The sequence below is a fragment of the Oncorhynchus mykiss genome, chromosome 14, assembly GCF_013265735.2.
Source record: "Oncorhynchus mykiss isolate Arlee chromosome 14, USDA_OmykA_1.1, whole genome shotgun sequence".
NCBI lineage: Eukaryota > Metazoa > Chordata > Actinopteri > Salmoniformes > Salmonidae > Oncorhynchus > Oncorhynchus mykiss.
The window spans coordinates 30,536,717-30,555,771 of NC_048578.1; the positions used below are offsets into that span (position 1 = coordinate 30,536,717).

General features: G+C 41.5%; 1 protein-coding gene across 3 annotated transcripts in view; it reads left to right on the forward strand.

Moving 5' to 3' along the window:
- Positions 1-286: 286 nt before the first annotated feature.
- The window catches only part of LOC110487777 (transcription factor COE1-A), a 152,000-nt gene continuing 133,231 nt past the window's right edge, over positions 287-19,055 (forward strand). For 2 of the 3 annotated variants that reach the window (XM_036943292.1, XM_036943293.1), the window contains exons 1-6: positions 1,020-1,153; positions 2,304-2,460; positions 3,233-3,296; positions 6,769-6,824; positions 7,621-7,694; positions 12,807-12,875. In XM_036943292.1, the coding sequence (XP_036799187.1) occupies positions 1,020-1,153; positions 2,304-2,460; positions 3,233-3,296; positions 6,769-6,824; positions 7,621-7,694; positions 12,807-12,875 (554 nt within the window). Of the gene's footprint in view, positions 1,154-2,303; positions 2,461-3,232; positions 3,297-6,768; positions 6,825-7,620; positions 7,695-12,806; positions 12,876-19,055 lie in introns of all 3 variants that reach the window. The other variant, XM_036943291.1, reaches the window with a different exon arrangement.

Below are 19,055 nucleotides of genomic sequence, written 5' to 3' on the forward strand. Positions count from 1 at the left end.
CATGCCAATAAAGCCCCTTGACTTGACTTGAATTGAATTGAATTGAGAGAGAGAGAGAGAGAGAGAGAGAGAGAGAGAGAGAGAGAGAGAGAGAGAGAGATGTCAAAGCCGAAGGCATGCCCTGTGATCACGCGCACACACACAAACACACACACACACACACACACACACACACACACACACACACGCACGCACGCACGCACACACACGCACACGCACATACGCACACACATACACGCACACACCTACACGCATACACACACCCTGGTTAAGTGTTTGGGGCAGGACTGTGTGCATTAGGCGGGGGATACAACATGGCTGGGTTGAGGACCATCGATAGATGATGATGAGCGACCGTGCACGCACTGTGTATGGGGGTGTTGCCCCACCTCTTCACCAGACACGCCCGCTTCCCTTCCAGCTGAGTTCACTCGTGTTCGGTTACCCGAGACCTTCAGAAGTGTTTCCTTTGGGAAGGAGAGACCACCGCTCACTCCAGGAGCAGCGAACGGACAGGAGCAACGAACGGATCTATGGCCTAGCGTCTCCTCACACGCTCCTTTCATCAGAGAACTGAGAGGTTTCTGAAGACAATAACGCAACAATAGGTTAGAGGAAGAAAATAACTTGATTGGTTGATGCTTGTTTCCCTTCTCTAAAATGTTGGCTCTTTTTTGAAGTTACGTTTACTGATTTCTGGGAGCACCCCCCCACCCCACCCCACCCCAGCCCATCGCGTTCACCTGATGGTCCTGGAGGACTTTTCTTCTTCACAAGAGTTGTTGACGCACAGCCCACTAACCCCTGGACGTTGACAGCGCCCTTTCCAGACCCTCATCGCGTTCATAGTTCTCTCTCTCTCTCGTTTCTGAGTGAAAACTACAAAAATAAGTGAGAAACACCGCGCCACTTGCGCACCGAACATCTCTCTTTAGTCTGCGTGATCAAAAGCCACGGAGAAGGAATAAAAAGGAAGCGAGAGGCACATATTGCGACGGGAGGAGGAAACGTGTGTTTTGATGTTTGGGATCCAGGAGAACATCCAGAGGAGCGGGAGTGTTATGAAAGAAGAGCCCTTGTTGACCGGGATGAACGCCGTGCGGAGCTGGATGCATGGCGCCGGGCTGCTGGACGCAAACACAGCCGCCCAGAGGTAAGCCCGAGGTGGCTAGGCAGTCAATACTGGCCCCGGGGAATGGAGAAGATATATATGGGAGGTTTTTTACCCCAGACTCGTTGTCTGAGACGTACCACATGTGTTTTGGGACAGCATTGCGCTCCCAATGGACGGTTGGTTTCCTTTTCTAGGCATATAGCCTAATATTGACTTGGGGGATTTGACTGTAGCTTGCAGGCTTCATGTCTGTGATTGAAGCTAGGCTAAGGCATAGCTTACTCAATGGTTTTGATTCTGTTCATTGTAACTTATTCAGGTAGCCTGTTAGCCAGTAGCCTATCAAATCAATCAAAATTAAACACTATAGCCAAAGGATTTAAACATGTCAGACACAGGCCTAAATTTACAGCCTAGTTATTATTTCTAATGACACGTCAATAATTATAACGTAGTAAAACAATAATATAATCATTATTTTCGAGACACGTTGACTATTACAGTCCGTCGACAATTAGTATTATTTATTTTTATTTGACCTTTATTTAATTAGGCAACTAGGCAAAAGGTCCCCACATCAAGCATTGGCTATTCATATAGCGACCAAATCCCAACTATTCATATAGCGACCAAATCCCAACTATTCATATAGCGACCAAATCCCAACTATTCATATAGCGACCAAATCCCAACTATTCATATAGCGACCAAATCCCAACTATTCATATAGCGACCAAATCCCAACTATTGATATAGCGACCAAATCCCAACTATTCATATAGCGACCAAATCCCAACTATTCATATAGCGACCAAATCCCAACTATTCATATAGCGACCAAATCCCAATTATTCATATAGTGACCAAATCCCAACTATTCATATAGCGACCAAATCCCAACTATCCATATAGGGTAAGGCTATACTTTGACAATTTGTAAATCATCTTTGTTTGGCCCATAACTATTTTCAGACATGTGCAAATGACCTAGTGGAATTATGACATTTCAGCCTGAATTTATTTTCAAAATTGTTTAAAATGTAAAATGAAAGTCAAGATATATTGACAATTTCGGGGCCAGAATTTTAGTGTTTTACTATTTTACTTCGAATTGTTGAAACCACGTGTAATTCAGTGGCATCCATGTGAAAGGTGTGGTAATGGGTCTTGGTGCTGCTTGTATCCGCAGCGGAGTGGCTCTAGCCCGGGCACATTTCGAGAAACAACCGCCCTCCAACCTTCGCAAGTCCAACTTCTTCCACTTCGTGCTGGCTCTGTACGACAGACAAGGCCAGCCGGTGGAGATAGAGAGAACCAGCTTCGTTGGATTTGTTGAAAAGGAAAAAGTGAGTTTTCACAAAACATTATGAAAGCCATAACCCTATCAGCAGCCTATATATATTGATTTGACATCTGCAGCAGTTCCTTTACATGCACGAGGCTCATGAATATATTGCTTAATTTATTACTACAATTAAAAATACAAATGTTGTCTTACAATAATTTGAATAGATATATCATTTTAATAGATGTGGTTTTGAGTTGTTTTTATATTAGCTTGGACTACATGGAAGGAACCATCTGTTTTATTCGATACTTCGTGTATTTATTACTCATATCTTTGACCCACAACCCGCCGCTTAAAGCCCCTGTCCGCGTCGATCATTTGCTCATCTTTCAGCGTTCTAACGATAAATTGTATCATCATTTATTGCTATTGACAATATTACAGCATTAAACCTTTGTAATTGTCACCAGAAAACTCTTTAGACATGCAATTTTCTTTCAGTAGGATATTGTTCCAGTATTAAAATCGAATATTTTTTGTTAAACACAAATCTAATTTATTAGTAGGGTATATACGCCGGCGTTCTGTTGCCTAAGTAGTCATATCACTTTTATATCGCTCTAAGGCACTGAATTCATTACCATGAGTTATATTTATCGTGGGACATATTTTGAAAATTATTTACATATAGTTTTAAAAAAAAGTTGTTATATCGTTTCTGATATTGATATCGAAATATACATTTGGTACATTTAAAGACAGCCTTTTGTAAATCTGTGTGTGTAGTGGGTTTTGTTCTTTGTGACCTGACTGAGTGTGTGTGTTGGCAGGAAACGTCAGGGGAAAAGACCAACAATGGGATACAGTACAGGCTACTGCTCCTATACAGCAATGGTATGGTCAGCACACACACAAACACACAGATTTATTACATACCAATCCCCCAGGGAATTCTAATGCAATATAATTAATTTGAATTAAATATATGGGATAAAAAATTACAGTAATTGCAAATGTGTTATTTTCATACGAAAATAACATTGATTGTTATTATTATAAAAAATATGAACTTAATGTAAGCATTACTATTAGCCTATTAATATACACTACTGTTCAAAAGTTTGTGGTCACTTAGAAATGTCCTTGTTTTCCATGAAAACATACATGAAATGAGTTGCAAAATGAATAGGAAATATAGTCAAGACATTGACAAGGTTATAAATAATTATTTTTAATTTAAATAATAATTGTGTCCTTCAAACTTTTCTTTCGATAAAAATAATTCTCCATTTGCAGCAATTACATCCTTGCAGACCTTTGGCATTCTAGTTGTCAATTTCTTGAGGTAATCTGAAGAGATTTCACCCCATGCTTCCTGATGCACCTCCCACAAATTGGATTGGTTTGATGGGCACTTCTTACGCTTAAGCTGCTCCCACAACAGCTCAATAGGGTTGAGATCCGGTGACTGTGCTGGCCACTCCATTATAGACAGAATAACAGCTGACTGCTTCTCCCCTAAATAGTTATTGCATAGTTTGTAGCTGTGCTTTAGGTCATTGTCCTGTTGTAGGAGGAAATTGGCTCCAATTAAGCACCGTCCACAGGGTATGTATGGCATGACGTTGCAAAATGGAGTGATAGCCTTCCTTCTTCAAGATCCCTTTTACCCTGTACAAATCTCCCACTTTACCACCACCAAAGCACCCCAGACCATCACATTGCTTCCACCACCTCTGGTTGCCTATGTAGATATTCCATAAAAAATCAGCCGTGTCCAGCTACAATAGTCATTTACAACATTAACAATGTCTACACTGTATTTCTGATCAATTTGATGTTATTTTAATGGACACAAAAAAATGCTTTTCTTTCAAAACAAGGAGATTTCTAAGTGACCCCAAACTTTTGACGTTAGTGTATATCTTTTTTTTTACATGAACTTTTTGTAGAGCATGTCACAGACTTATGTGCTCTACAAAAAATGGGCAATCTTCTATTCCTATTAACAATAACACATTCAGAATGTTGCATTTTAATTGAATCTGAAACCAAAATGACCATTAGGCTCATGAATACTAATAGCATACATACATACATACCGTACAGGCTAACTATCTTTGTATGTTTCTCTATGTATCGCTTTAACATCTCTCTTTACTGTATATCTCTCTCTCTTTACTGTATATCTCTCTCTTTACTGTATATCTCTCTCCCTTTACTGTATATCTCTCTCTTTACTGAATATCTCTCTCTCTTTACTGTCTATCTCTCTCTCTTTACTGAATATCTCTCTCTCTTTACTGTATATCTCTCTTTACTGAATATCTGTCTCTCTACTGTATATATATATATATATATTTACTGTATATCTCTCTCTCTTTACTGTATCTTCCTCTCTCTTTACTGTATATCTCTCTCTCTTTACTGTATCTTCCTCTCTCTTTACTGTATATCTCTCTCTCTTTACTGTATATATTTCCCTTTTTACTGTATCTCTCTCTCTCTTTACTGTATCTCTCTTTACTGTATATCTCTCTCTCTCTTTACTATATATATCTCTCTCTAAACTGTCATTCTCTCTCTCTTTACTGTATCTCTCTCTAAACTGCCATTCTCTCTCTCTTTACTGTATCTCTCTCTCTCTTTACTGTATATATCTTTCTTTACTGTCATTATCTCTCTCTTTACTGTATAACTCTCTCTCTACTGTATCTTCCTCTCTCTTTACTGTATATCTCTCTCTCTTTATTTTATATATTTTCTTTTTTACTGTATCTCTCTCTCTCTAAACTGTCATTCTCTCTCTCTTTACTGTATCTCTCTCTCTTTACTGTATATATCTCTCTTTGCTGTCATTATCTCTCTCTTTACTGTATATCTCTCTCTTTTTACTGTATATATCTCTCTCTTTACTGTATATCTCTCTCTTTACTTTCATCATCTCTCTCTTTACTGTATATCTCTCTCTTTACTGTCATCATCTCTCTCTTTACTGTATCTCTCTCTCTTTACTGTATATCTCTCTCTTTACTGTCATCATCTCTCTCTTTACTGTATATCTCTCTCTCTTTATTGTATATCTCTCTCTCTTTACTGTCTATCTCTCTCTCTTTACTGTCTATCTCTCTCTCTAAACTGTCATTCTCTCTCTTCACTGTATACAGTGGGGGGAAAAAGTATTTAGTCAGCCACCAATTGTGCAAGTTCTCCCACTTAAAAAGATGAGAGAGGCCTGTAATTTTCATCACTTCAACTATGACAGACAAAATGAGAAAAAAAATCCAGAAAATCACATTGTAGGATTTTTTATGAATTTATTTGCAAATTATGGTGGAAAATAAGTATTTGGTCAATAACAAAAGTTTATTTCAATACTTTGTTATAAACCCTTTGTTGGCAATGACAGAGGTCAAACGTTTTCTGTAAGTCTTCACAAGGTTTTCACACACTGTTGCTGGTATTTTGGCCCAACCTAGTGGTTAGAGCGTTGGACTAGTAACCGGAAGGTTGCGAGTTCAACACCCCCGAGCTGACAAGGTACAAATCTGTCGTTCTGCCCCTGAACAGGCAGTTAACCCACTGTTCCTAGGCCGTCATTGAAAATAAGAATTTGTTCTTAACTGACTTACCTAGTTAAATAAAGGTAAAATAAAAAAATATCTCTCTCTACCGTATCTCTCTCTTTCCTTACTGTATATATCTCTCTTTACTGTATATATCTCTCTCTACTGTATATATATCTCTACTGTATCTCTCTCTCTCCTTACTGTAAATATCTCTATTTACTGTATATATCTCTCTTTACTGTATATATCTCTCTTTACTGTATATATCTCTCTCTACTGTATCTCTCTCTCCTTACTGTATATATCTCTTTATTGTATAAATCTCTCTTTACTGCATATATCTCTCTACTGTATCTCTCTCTCTCTCCTTACTATATATATATCTCTCTTTACTGTATATATCTCTCTTCACTGCATATATCTCTCTACTGTATCTCTCTCTCTCTCTCCTTACTGTATATATCTCTTGTCTTTACTGTATATATCTCTCTTTACTGTATATATCTCTCTCTACTGTATCTCTCTCTCTCTTTACTGTATATATCTCTCTTTACTGTATATATCTCTCTACTGTATCTCTCTCTCTCTTTACTGTATATATATATATCTCTTTACCTTATCTCTCTACTGTATCTCTCTCTCTCTCTCTTTACTGTATATATCTCTCTTTACTGTATCTCTCTCTCTCTTTACTGTATATATCTATCGTAACTGTCTCTCTCTCTCTCTCTCTATCTATCTCTCTCTCTCTCTCTCTCTCTCTCTCTCTCTCTCTCTCTCTCTCTGTATGTATGTAGGTATCAGGACAGAACAGGACTTTTACGTGCGCCTCATTGATTCCATGACCAAACAGGTACCATCTCTTTCATGAAAGGCAATGTGTGCGTGGGTACGTGTGTGTGTGTGTCTGTCTGTGTGTGACTCACAGGTCTGAGAGCATGTAGTGTGGTTGGCGAGAGGTGAAACTGGACCGAGGATGTTGGAAGAGGTGGTGGACGGGCCAGATGGTGCACTATACTACAGTCTGGCAGATCAACTGCTCACAAACGCACACACACACACGCACGCACGCACGCACGCACATACACATTATGTATCTCATGCTACCAAATGAAAACCACTTGGCAAACTCTATTTTACTAACAAACCAAACCTCTCTCTGTCTCTCTCTCACTCTCACTCTCTCTCTCTCTCTCTCTCTCTCTCTCTCGATCTCTCTCTCACTCTCACTCTCACTCTCACTCTCACTCTCTCTCTCTCGCACTCTCACTCTCACTCTCACTCTCTCAATTCAATTCAAAGGGCTTTATTGGCATAGGAAACATATGTTTACATTGCCAAAATAAGTGAAATAGGTAATAAACAAAAGTGAAATAAACAATAAAAAATGAACAGTAAACATTACACTCATAAAAGCTCCAAAGGAATAGAAACATTTCAAATGTCATATTATGTATATATACAGTGTTGTAACGATGTGCAAATAGTTAAAGTATAAAACGGAAAATAAATAAACATAAATATTGGTTGTATTTACAGTGGTGTTTGTTCTTCACAAATCCTGCTGCTGTGATTGCATACTGTGGTATTTCACACAATAGATATGGGAGTTCATCAAAATTGAATTAGTTTTCTTTCACTCTCTCCAGGCGATCACCTATGAGGGACAGGATAAGAACCCTGAAATGTGTCGGGTTTTAATGACTCATGAGATCATGTGCAGGTAAGATAGATCATGCGTGCTGAGAGAGAGAGAGAGTGGGAGACAGAAAGAAAAAGAGGGAAAGGAAGAGAGAGAGGGATTATGCAAACATAAATGATCTGTGTGTGTGTGTGTGTGTGTGTGTGTGTGTGTGTGTCTCCCCCAGGTACAGTCAGAAGATCGGTTTATTCAGAAAAGGCTTGTCAGTCTGCTTCCCCCTCCACCTGTACCCAGAATGCAACGCTCCCCAGGTCCAGTGGGACCACAGCATGACCCAGTTCTGAGAGGGAGAGAAAGAGAGAAAGAGAGAGAGAGATAAATGCGGGGGGCAAAGGAAGAGAGGGGGAGAGGAGGTCAAGAGATAATGAGATATAGGGAGGGAAAGGGGGAGAGAGAGAGGTAGAGAGAGAGGGGGTGCAGAGAGAGTGGGGGCAGAGAGAGAGAGGGGGCAGAGAGAGAGGGGGCAGAGAGAAAGGTAAGAAAGGAGGGAGGGGGAACAGGAGGGAGGTGGGGAGACAGGGAGAGGGGTGCAGAGAGAAAGGTAAGAAGGGAGGGGGGGAACAGGAGGGAGGTGGGGAGACAGGGAGAGGGGTGCAGAGTGAAAGGTAAGAAGGGAGGGAGGGGGAACAGGAGGGAGGTGGGGAGACAGGGAGAGGGGTGCAGAGAGAAAGGTAAGAAGGGAGGGAGGGGGAACAGGAGGGAGGTGGTAAGAGAGACAGGGAGGGGGGGCAGCGAGAAAGGTAAAATGGGAGGAAGGGGGAACAGGAGGGAGGTGGAAAGAGAGACAGGGAGGGGGGGCAGAGAAAAATGTAAGAAGAAGGGAGGGGGAACAGGAGGGAGGTGGAAAGAGAGACAGGGAGAGGGGGCAGGGAGAAAGGTAAAATGGGAGGGAGGGGGAACAGGAGGGAGGTGGAAAGAGAGACAGGGAGGACTTGTGAGAAATAGAGAAGATAAGATGTCTAGTTTTCTAATGATGTCAGAATAGAGACATGGTGCTAACTGAGAATAGAGCACCAGAGGCTTCAGAGAGTTGTGAACCTGAAGCTGTCTCTGTCCCAGCATCTCCTAATATCAACCAGTATATATATATATATATATATATATATATATATATATATATATATATATATATATATATATATATATATATATATATATATATATATATATATATATAATCAGTCACATCACCTTACTTACTGATACCTTGTTGATTTCATTGATTGATTGATCATTTAGGCACAGTTTTGATTGAACACACACATCTTCTAACTCTCTCTCTCTCCCTATCTATCTCTCACTCTCTGTCTCCCAATCGCTCTCTCAATCAATCACTCTCTCTGTTCTCTCTGCCTCTCAATCTCTCACCCCTTCCCTATCTCTCACTCTCTGTCTCCCAATCGCTCTCTCCCCATCTCTCAATCAATCACTCTCTCCGTTCTCTGCCCCTCTGCCTCTCAATCTCTCACCCCTCTCCCTATCTCTCACTCTCTGTCTCCCAATCGCTCTCTCCCCATCTCTCAATCAATCACTCTCTCCGTTCTCTGCCCCTCTGCCTCTCAATCTCTCACCCCTCTCCCTATCTCTCACTCTCTGTCTCCCAATCGCTCTCTCCCCATCTCTCAATCAATCACTCTCTCCGTTCTCTGCCCCTCTGCCTCTCAATCTCTCACCCCTCTTCCTGTGTCTCACTCTTTCAATTCAATTCAAGGGGCTTTATTGGCATGGGAAACATGTTAACATGTAGATAATATACAAAAGTGAAATAAACCATACAAATTACCAGTAAACATTAGAGTAAACATTACACATACAGAAGTTCCAAAACAATAAAGATATTACAAATGTCATATTACGTATATATACAGTGTTGTAACAATGTACAAATGGTTAAAGTACACAAGGGAAAATAAATAAGCATAAATATGGGTTGTATTACAATGGTGTGTGTTCTTCACTGGTTGCCCTTTTCTCGTGGCAACAGGTCACAAATCTTGCTGCCGTGATGGCACACTGTGGTATTTCACCCAGTAGAAATGGGAGTTTATCAAAATTGGGTTAGTTTTCAAAATCTTTGCGGATCTGTGTAATCTGAGGGAAATATGTGTCTCTATTATGGTCATACAATGGACAGGAGGTTAGGAAGTACAGCTCAGTTTCCACCTCATTTTGTGGGCAGTGAGCACATAGCCTGTCTTCTCTTGAGAGCCATGTCTGCCTACGGCGGCCTTTCTCAATAGCAAGGCTATGCTCACTGAGTCTGTACATAGTCAAAGCATCCCTTAAGTTTGGGTCAGCCACAGTGGTCAGGTATTCTGCCACTGTGTACTCTCTGTTTAGGACCAAATGCCATTCTTGTTTGCATTGTTATTTGTTAACTCTTTCCAATGTGCCAAGTAATTATCTTTTTGTTTTCTCATGATTTGATTGGGTCTAATTGTGTTGCTGTCCTGAGGCTCTGTGGGGTGTGTTTGTGTTTCTGAACAGAGCCCCAGGACCAGCTTGCTTAGGGGACTCTTCTCCAGGTTCATCTCTTTGTAGGTGATGGCTTTGTTATGGAAGGTTTGGGAATCATTTCCTTGAAATCAACAAAGCATGAGAAGATTTTGCCTTGTTTTGGTTGATTTGTTTGTCAATTATGGTGTGCAGGGTGAATACGTGGTCTGTTGTACGGTATTTTGGTAAAAAGTCAATTTGGCAATTGCTCAGTACGTTGTTTTCATTGAGGAAATATATGAGTCTGCTGTTAATAACAATGCAGAGGATTTTCCCAGGTTGCAGTTGACGCATATCCCACGGTAGTTATTGGTGTCAAATTTGTCTCCACTTTTGTGGATTGGGGTGATCAGTCCCTGGTTCCAAATATTGGGGAAGATGACAGCACTAAGGATGATGTTAAATAGTTTAAGTAATTTCATTGAGGATAGCATCAACACCACAGGTATTTTTGGGTTGAAGGGTTTGTATTTAGTTCTGTACTTCATTCAATCTAGTTGGATAATCCACAGGGTTCTGGTGGTCTTTAATAGTTGATTCTAAGATTTGTATTTGATCATGTCTATGTTTTAGCTATTTGTTCTTTGTTATAGGGCCAAAAAGATTGGAGAATTAGTTTTTAATATATAATTTATTTTTATTTATTTATTTATTTATTTTATTTAACCAGGTAGGCTATTTGAGAACATATTCTCATTTACAACTGCGACCTGGCCAAGATAAAGCAAAGCAGTTCGACACAAACAACAACACAGAGTTACACATGGAATAAACAAGCGTACAGTCAATAGCACCATAGAAAAGAAGATAGTCTATATACAGTGTGTGGCGTGAGAAGGTAAGGCAATAAATAGGCCATAGTAGCGAAGTTTAGCAAATTAACACAGGAATGATAGATGAGCAGATGATGATGTGCAAGTAGTGATACTGGTGTACAAAAGATCAGAAAAGTAAATCAAAACAATACGGGGATGAGGTAGGTAGATTGGGTGGGCTAATTCCAGATGGACTATGTACAGCTGCAGCGAGCGGTTAGCTGCTCAGATAGCTGATGTTTAAAGTTAGTGGGGGAAATATGAGTCTCCAGCTTCAGCGATTTTTGCAATGTGTTCCAGTCGTTCCAGTTTATCCATGTATCTCCATTTTGGAAAGATAACTCTTTGTGTTGTTGTTTGTTTAGTGCTCTTCCTTCTTTTTCCGTAGTGTATTTCTGTATTGTTTTAGTGATTCACCATAGTGAAGGCGTACGCTCAGGTTTTCTCTATGTTTTTGGTTGGACAGGTTTCTCAATTTCTTTCTTAGGTTCTTGCATTCTTCATCAAACCATTTGTCACTGCTGTTCATTTTCTTAGGTTTTTAGATTTTAGAAGGAAGCTGAGAGGTATACTGTTATACTGAGAGGTATACCAATATACTGTTTATGTTTTCTACTAAGTTTACACCTTCACAATTACAGTGAATCGTTTTGTCCAGGAAGTGGTCTAAAAGGGATTGAATTTATTGTTGTTTAATTGTTTTTTGGTAGGTTTCCACACTACTTTCCTTCCATCTATAGAATGTCTTAATATTATTCAGTTCCTTTGGATTTGATGCCTCATGATATAGTATTGCTCTGTTCAAGTAGACTGTGATTTTCCTGTGATCTGACAGGGGTGTCAGTGGGCTGACTGAATGCTCTGAGACTATGGGTTGAGGTCAGTGATAAGGTAGTCTACATTACTACTGCCAAGAGATGAGCTATTGGTCTCACTACCATAGGAGTCCCCTTGAAGCCTACCATTGACTATGTACATACCGAGCGTGCGACAGACCTGCAGGAGTTGTGACACATTTTTGGTGTTTATGTTGTCATAGTTGTGCTCAGGGGGGCATATGGGGGAGGGAATGCTGTCACCTCCAGGTAGGTGTTTGTCTCCCTGTGTGCTGAGGGTGTCAGGTTCTTGTCAGGTTCTTGTCCGGTTCTGGCATTTAGGTCACCACAGACTAGTACATGTCCCAGGGCCTGGAAATGATTGATTTCCCCCTCCAGGATGGAGAAGCTCTCTTCATTAAAGTATGGGCATTCTAGTGGGGGGATATAAGTAGGTATAGGTAGAACACAGGAGGACATTTTTCTCTGTTAAGATAATTTTCTTTGTAATTTATTGCCAAATATAAAATGTTCCTGTTTTGATTAATTTAATAGAGTGAATTAGGACTCCCTTCCCAGCTCTCTGTGACCTAGGGGCAACCCATCTCCTCTATACCATTTTTCTTGTAGGATGACAATGTCTGTATTTCTGATTTCTTTGGTGAAGTCCATGTTCCTGGTCTTTAGACCAAAGGCAGATGACCTTGGGACTTGGATTTTCCGGGATGAGATAGTGAAGGCTTTGTGTTCCATAAAGTGTCCAATGTTATTCGTCTCACTCTCTCTCACTCTCTCTCCCCTCTCCCTCTCTTTCACTCTCTCGCCCCTCTTCTTATCTCTCTCCTCTCTCTCTCTCTCTCTCACTCTTGCTCTCTGTCTATCTATCTCGGTCTATGTTTATTTCTCTCCATCTCTCTTTCACCTCTCTCTTCCTATCTCTCTCTCTCTCCCTATCTTTCTCACTCTCCCTCTTTCTCTCTCTCCCTCTTTCTCTCTCTCCCTCTCAGTCGGTGTTGTGATAAGAAAAGTTGTGGCAACAGAAACGAGACACCCTCTGACCCCGTCATCATTGACAGGTAAGCAGGCTCCCCCTCTCACCTGTCCCAGTTGTCATGGTGATGTACTTGTGTATAACACTGTGCAGCGATGTGTACAGAGGAGGAAGGTATGCCAGGGTGTGAGAGTGTGTGGGTGTGTGATGAGCATTGAGCAGCTCAGGGTTGCTTCTGTCAAGTCTTGGTTGTTATGTTGAGTTGTCTCAGTGAAACAACCTGAACCTTATACAGTACCTGCATCAGCCCTCCTAACAATCCCATACAGTACCTGTATCAGTCTTCCTAACAATCCCATACAGTACCTGTATCAGTCTTCCTAACAATCCCATACAGTACCTGTATCAGCCCTCCTAACAATCTCATACAGTACCTGTATCAGTCTTCCTAACAATCCCATACAGTACCTGTATCAGCCCTCCTAACAATCCCATACTGTACCTGTATCAGTCCTCCTAACAATCCCATGCAGTACCTGTATCAGTCTTCCTAACAATCCCATACTGTACCTGTATCAGTCCTCCTAACAATCCCATACAGTACCTGTATCAGTCTTCCTAACAATCCCATACAGTACCTGTATCAGTCTTCCTAACAATCCCATACAGTACCTGTATCAGTCTTCCTACAATCCCATACAGTGCATGTATCAGTCGTCCTAACAATCCCATACAGTACCTGTATCAGCCCTCCTAACAATCCCATACAGTACCTGTATCAGTCTTCCTAACAATCCCATACAGTACCTGTATCAGTCTTCCTAACAATCCCATACAGTACCTGTATCAGTCTTTCTAACAATCCCATACAGTACCTGTATCAGTCTTCCTAACAATCCCATACAGTACCTGTATCAGCCCTCCTAACAATCCCATAGAGTAACTCCCTCATTAGTTGACTTTGCTTAATGTCCTCCTTCCTGTGGTTTTGCTGCAGTGACCTGTTTCTCAAAAATGACTCTTAACGAGACCACACTAATTAGACAATCACTCCCATTAATCTTCCAGAAGTGTGTGTGTGTGTGTGTGTGTGTGTGTGTGTGTGTGTGTGTGTGTGTGTGTGTGTGTGTGTGTGTGTGTGTGTGTGTGTGTGTGTGTGTGTGTGTGTGTGTGTGTGTGTGTGTGTGTGTGTGTGTGTGTGTCTGGCTCATTATCCTGTAAATCTGGGAATTATTATTATTTATAGTTATTCATTGTTATTGTGAATTATTATTGTTTTATTGTGTTACTATTTCCTTTTTTTATTTAGCAAATTTTTCTTGCTTTTTGACTGCATCTTTGGGAAAGGTCTCGTAAGTAAGCATTTCATGGTAAAGTCTACACCTGTTGTATTCAGCATATATGACAAATACAACTTGATTTAATTTGAAACAGCTGATAGCTGACCAACTCTTATTTAACAAACTAAATAACACCAGAGGATGAGAGAGAAGAGAGAAGAGAGGAGAGAGAGAGGAGAGGAGAGAGAGAGGAGAGGAGTGAGAGAGAAGAGGGAGAGAGATGAGAGAGAGGAGAGAGAAAGAGGAGAGAGATGAGAGAGAGAAGAGAGGAGAGAGATGAGAGGAGAGAGAGGAGAGAGATGAGAGGGAGAAGAGGAGAGAGATGAGAGAGAGAAGAGAGAGAGAAGAGAGGAGAGAGAAGAGAGGAGAGAGATGAGAGAGAGAAGAGAGGAGAGAGAAAGAGGAGAGCGATGAGAGAGAGAAGAGAGGAGAGAGAGGAGAGAGATGAGAGGGAGAAGAGAGGAGAGAGAAAGAGGAGAGAGATGAGAGAGAGAAGAGAGAGAGAAGAGAGGAGAGAGATGAGAGAGAAGAGAGGAGAGAGATGAGAAAGAGAAGAGAGGAGAGAGAAAGAGAGAGAAAGAGGAGAGAGATGAGAGAGAGGAGAGAGATGAGAGAGAGAAAGAGAGAGAAAGAGGGGAGAGATGAGAGAGAGAAGAGAGGAGAGAGATGAGTGAGGAGATAGAAGAGAGAGAGAAAGTGGAGAGAGAAGAGTGAGAGAAGAGAGGAGAGAGAAAGAGGAGAGAGATGAGAGAGAGAAGAGATGAGAGAGATGAGAGGAGAGAGAGGAGAGAGATGAGAGGGAGAAAAGGAGAGAGATGAGAGGGAGAAGAGAGGAGAGAGAAAGAGGAGAGAGAGGAGAGAGATGAGAGAGAGAAGAGAGGAGAGAGAAAGAGAGAGAAAGAGGAGAGAGATGAGAGGAGAGAGATGAGAGAGAGAAGAGAGGAGAGAGAAAGAGGAGGGAGATGAGAGAGAGAAGAGAGGAGAGAGATGAGAGAGAGAAGAGAGGAGAGAGATGAGAGAGAGAAGAGAGAGGAGAGAGAAAGAGGAGAGAGGAGAGAGAGAAAGAGGAGAGAGATGAGAGAGAGAAGAGAGGAGAGAGATGAGAGGAGAGAGAGGAGAGAGATGAGAGGGAGAAGAGGAGAGAGATGAGAGAGAGGAGAGAGAAGAGAGGAGAGAGATGAGAGAGAGAAGAGAGGAGAGAGAAAGAGGAGAGAGAGAAGAGAGGAGAGAGAGGAGAGAGATGAGAGGGAGAAGAGAGGAGAGAGAAAGAGGAGAGAGATGAGAGAGAGAAGAGAGAGAGAAGAGAGGAGAGAGATGAGAGAGAGAAGAGAGGAGAGAGAAAGAGAGAGAAAGAGGAGAGAGATGAGAGAGGAGAGAGATGAGAGAGAGAAGAGAGGAGAGAGATGAGAGAGAGAAGAGAGGAGAGAGAAAGAGAGAGAAAGAGGAGAGAGATGAGAGAGAGGAGAGAGAGAGAAGAGAGGAGAGAGAAAGAGAGAGAAAGAGGGGAGAGATGAGAGAGAGAAGAGAGGAGAGAGATGAGTGAGGAGATAGAAGAGAGAGAAAAAGTGGAGAGAGAAGAGTGAGGAGATAGAAGAGAAGAGAGGAGAGAGAAAGAGAGAGAAGAGTGAGGAGATAGAAGAGAAGAGAGAAGAGAGGAGAGAGAAAGAGGAGAGAGAAGAGTGAGGAGATAGAAGAGAAGAGAGAGGCTGTTGTTCAGCGTAAGACAGGTGATTATAATAATGTTTCAAGGGGAAGTTGAAGTTGTATAAATGAGTCTCTTTCAATGACTTTGACTGACCAGGTGAATCCAGGTGAAAACTATGATCCCTTATTGATGTCACTTGTTAAAATCCACTTCAATCAGTGTAGATGAAGGGGAGGAGACGGGTTAAAGAAGGATTTTTAAACTTGATAGAATTGAGACCTGGATTGTGTATGTGTGCCATTCAGAGTGTGAATGGGCAAGACAAAAAATGTAAGTTCCTTTGAACGGGGTATGGTGATTTGTGTCAAGAACTACAACACTTCTGGGTTTTTCACACTAAACAGTTTCCCATGTGTATCAAGAATGGTCCAACCCCCATTGTCCTATCCAGCCAACTTTAAATGTTAATTTAACTAGGCAAGTCAGTTAAGAACAAATGTATATTTACAATGATGGCCTACACCGGCCAAATCCGGGCGACAATGTGCCATTTCTGTGCCGCCCTATGGGACTCCCAATCACGGCCAGTTGTGATACAGACTGGATTCAAACCAGGGTCTGTAGTGACGCCTCAAGCACTGAGATGCAGTGCCTTAGACCGTGGCACTACTCGGGAGCCCAACTTGACACAACTGTGGAAAGCACTGGAGTCAACATGGGCCAACGCTTTTGACACCTTATAGAGTCCATGCACCAAGAAATTGAGGCTATTCTCAAGGCGAAAGGGGTTGCAACTCAAAATTAGGAAGGTGTTCAGTGTAATTTGTTTACTTGTTTGTGGAAATGCTGAATAGGCTACTACAACTGCTAAGAATGTAGTGCTGTAAAATGAGCAAGTAGATCCTCCTCAATTTTTTCTCTATCTCTCCTTCTTTCTCACTCTATCCATCTCTCCTTTTTCTCTATCTCTCCTTCTCTCTCACACTATCCATCTCTCCTTTTTCTCTATCTCTCCTTCTTCTCTCTCACTCTATCCATCTCTCCTTTTTCTCTATCTCTCCTTCTTTCTCACTGTCCAGCTCTCCTTTTTCTCTATCTCTCCTTCTTTCTCACTCTATCCATCTCTCATTTTTCTCTATCTCTCCTTCTCTCTCACTCTATCCATCTCTCCTTTTTCTCTATCTCTCCTTCTTTCTCACTGTCCATCTCTCCTTTTTCTGTATCTCTCCTTCTTTCTCACTCTATCCATCTCTCCTTTTTCTTTATCTCTCCTTCTCTCTCACTCTATCCATCTCTCCTTTTTCTCTATCTCTCCTTCTTTCTCACTGTCCATCTCTCCTTTTTCTCTATCTCTCCTTCTTTCTCACTCTATCCATCTCTCCTTTTTCTCTATCTCTCCTTCTTTCTCACTCTATCCACCTCTCCTTTTTTCTCTATCTCTCCTTCTTTCTCACTCTATCCACCTCTCCTTTTTCTCTCTCTCCTTCTTTCTCACTCTGTCCATCTCTCCTTTTTCTCTATCTCTCCTTCTTTATTTTTCTTTATCTCTTCTTCTTTCTCACTCTATCCATCTCTCCTTCTTCTTTCTCACTCTATCCATCTCTCCTTCTTCTTTCTCACTCTATCCATCTCTCCTTCTTCTTTCTCTCCTTCTCTCTTTTTTCACCTGACCTATTTTCTAATCCAGGAGGTGTGTGTTTTTCCATGTCCTAATTTGATGTTAGCCAATGCTACCCTCACACCTGAGCCTCAGCCTTGTAGGCCAACAGCCCAACACAGCCCAGCCAGCCTGGTCTCATGACTAGACGTAACATTAGTACGATATGTAACGTGTTGTATGGTTCAAATCTCATCATGGACAATTTTAGCTAATTTGCAAATGTTCAACTACTTTCTACTTTTTAGCTACTTTGCAACTACTTAGCATTATAGCTAATCATTCCCCTAATGCTAACCCTAACCTCAACCCTTTAACCTAAATCCTAACCTTAACCCTAACCTTAACCCCTAACCCTAATCCCTAGCGTTAGCCAAAACAAATTGGAATTCGTAACATATAAGTTTTGCGAATTTGTAACATATCATATGAAATGGATGATGGACATTTACAATGAATACATACCATATGAAACGTAACTATCATACTACTTGGAATGTCCCGGATTTACATTTACTATGTTACATCTACCCATGAGTCCAGGTTGGTGGAATTCAACCCACCACAGCACATACAGTAATTTAATTCATCTACTGATCAGATCAGAGTTTCACTATAGAATTAAATGTGGGTGAAGGCTTAATATGCTGACACCTAGGCTCAATCAACATTCTGGGATGACAGGGGTAAGCCCCTATGCATGAGGCTAAAGAGACGAACACACACACACACACACACACACACACAGTGATGAGCAGGCTGTGGGGTGCAGCTGTCTCAGAGCGCTGAGGTGAGGCCTTCCACTTCACTGGAGCGGAACAGTGGCTGCAAACACACACACACACACACACACACACACACACACACACACACGCACACACACAAACACACACTCGCGTGCACACACACACGCACAAACACAAACCCGAGCAAGGTATAGATCCTCTACTAACCCAGCCACAGTGATAGCAGTACAGCTGTTAATTTCATCAGTTATAATACTGGTCATTGATTCATTAAAACACACACACACACACACACACACACACACACACACACACACACACACACACACACACACACACACACACACACACTGGTATTTGTGCTCATTGACTGGTTTCAGTCTCAGTTGAGTTCAGCACATCTCTCTCCACCCAGAAAAGTCTTAAATCAACTCACCTCGCTTCTGAACAATCACTCTACTGTAGACAATACGCACACACACACACACACACACACACACACGCACACACACACACACACGCACACACACACACACACACACACACACACACACACACACACACACACACACACACACACACACACACACACACACACACACACACACACACACACACACACACACACACACACACACTAAATCAAAAGGTATTATCTTTGCTCTGATTGGTAAGAAATCATGTAAACTGCAGCTTTGGGCTGAGCTGTTTTATGATGTGTTTGTGTGTCTGTGTGTGTACACACTTGTGTTTTGTGTTGGTATATGAGGGTAAGTCTCAGTCTTCAGGCAGGGCTGTCAGTACAGCTGAAAGGTGACACTCCTGTGCGCCTCTCTATGTCTTCCCCAGGTGAACGTGTGTGGCCCACTTTACCCCC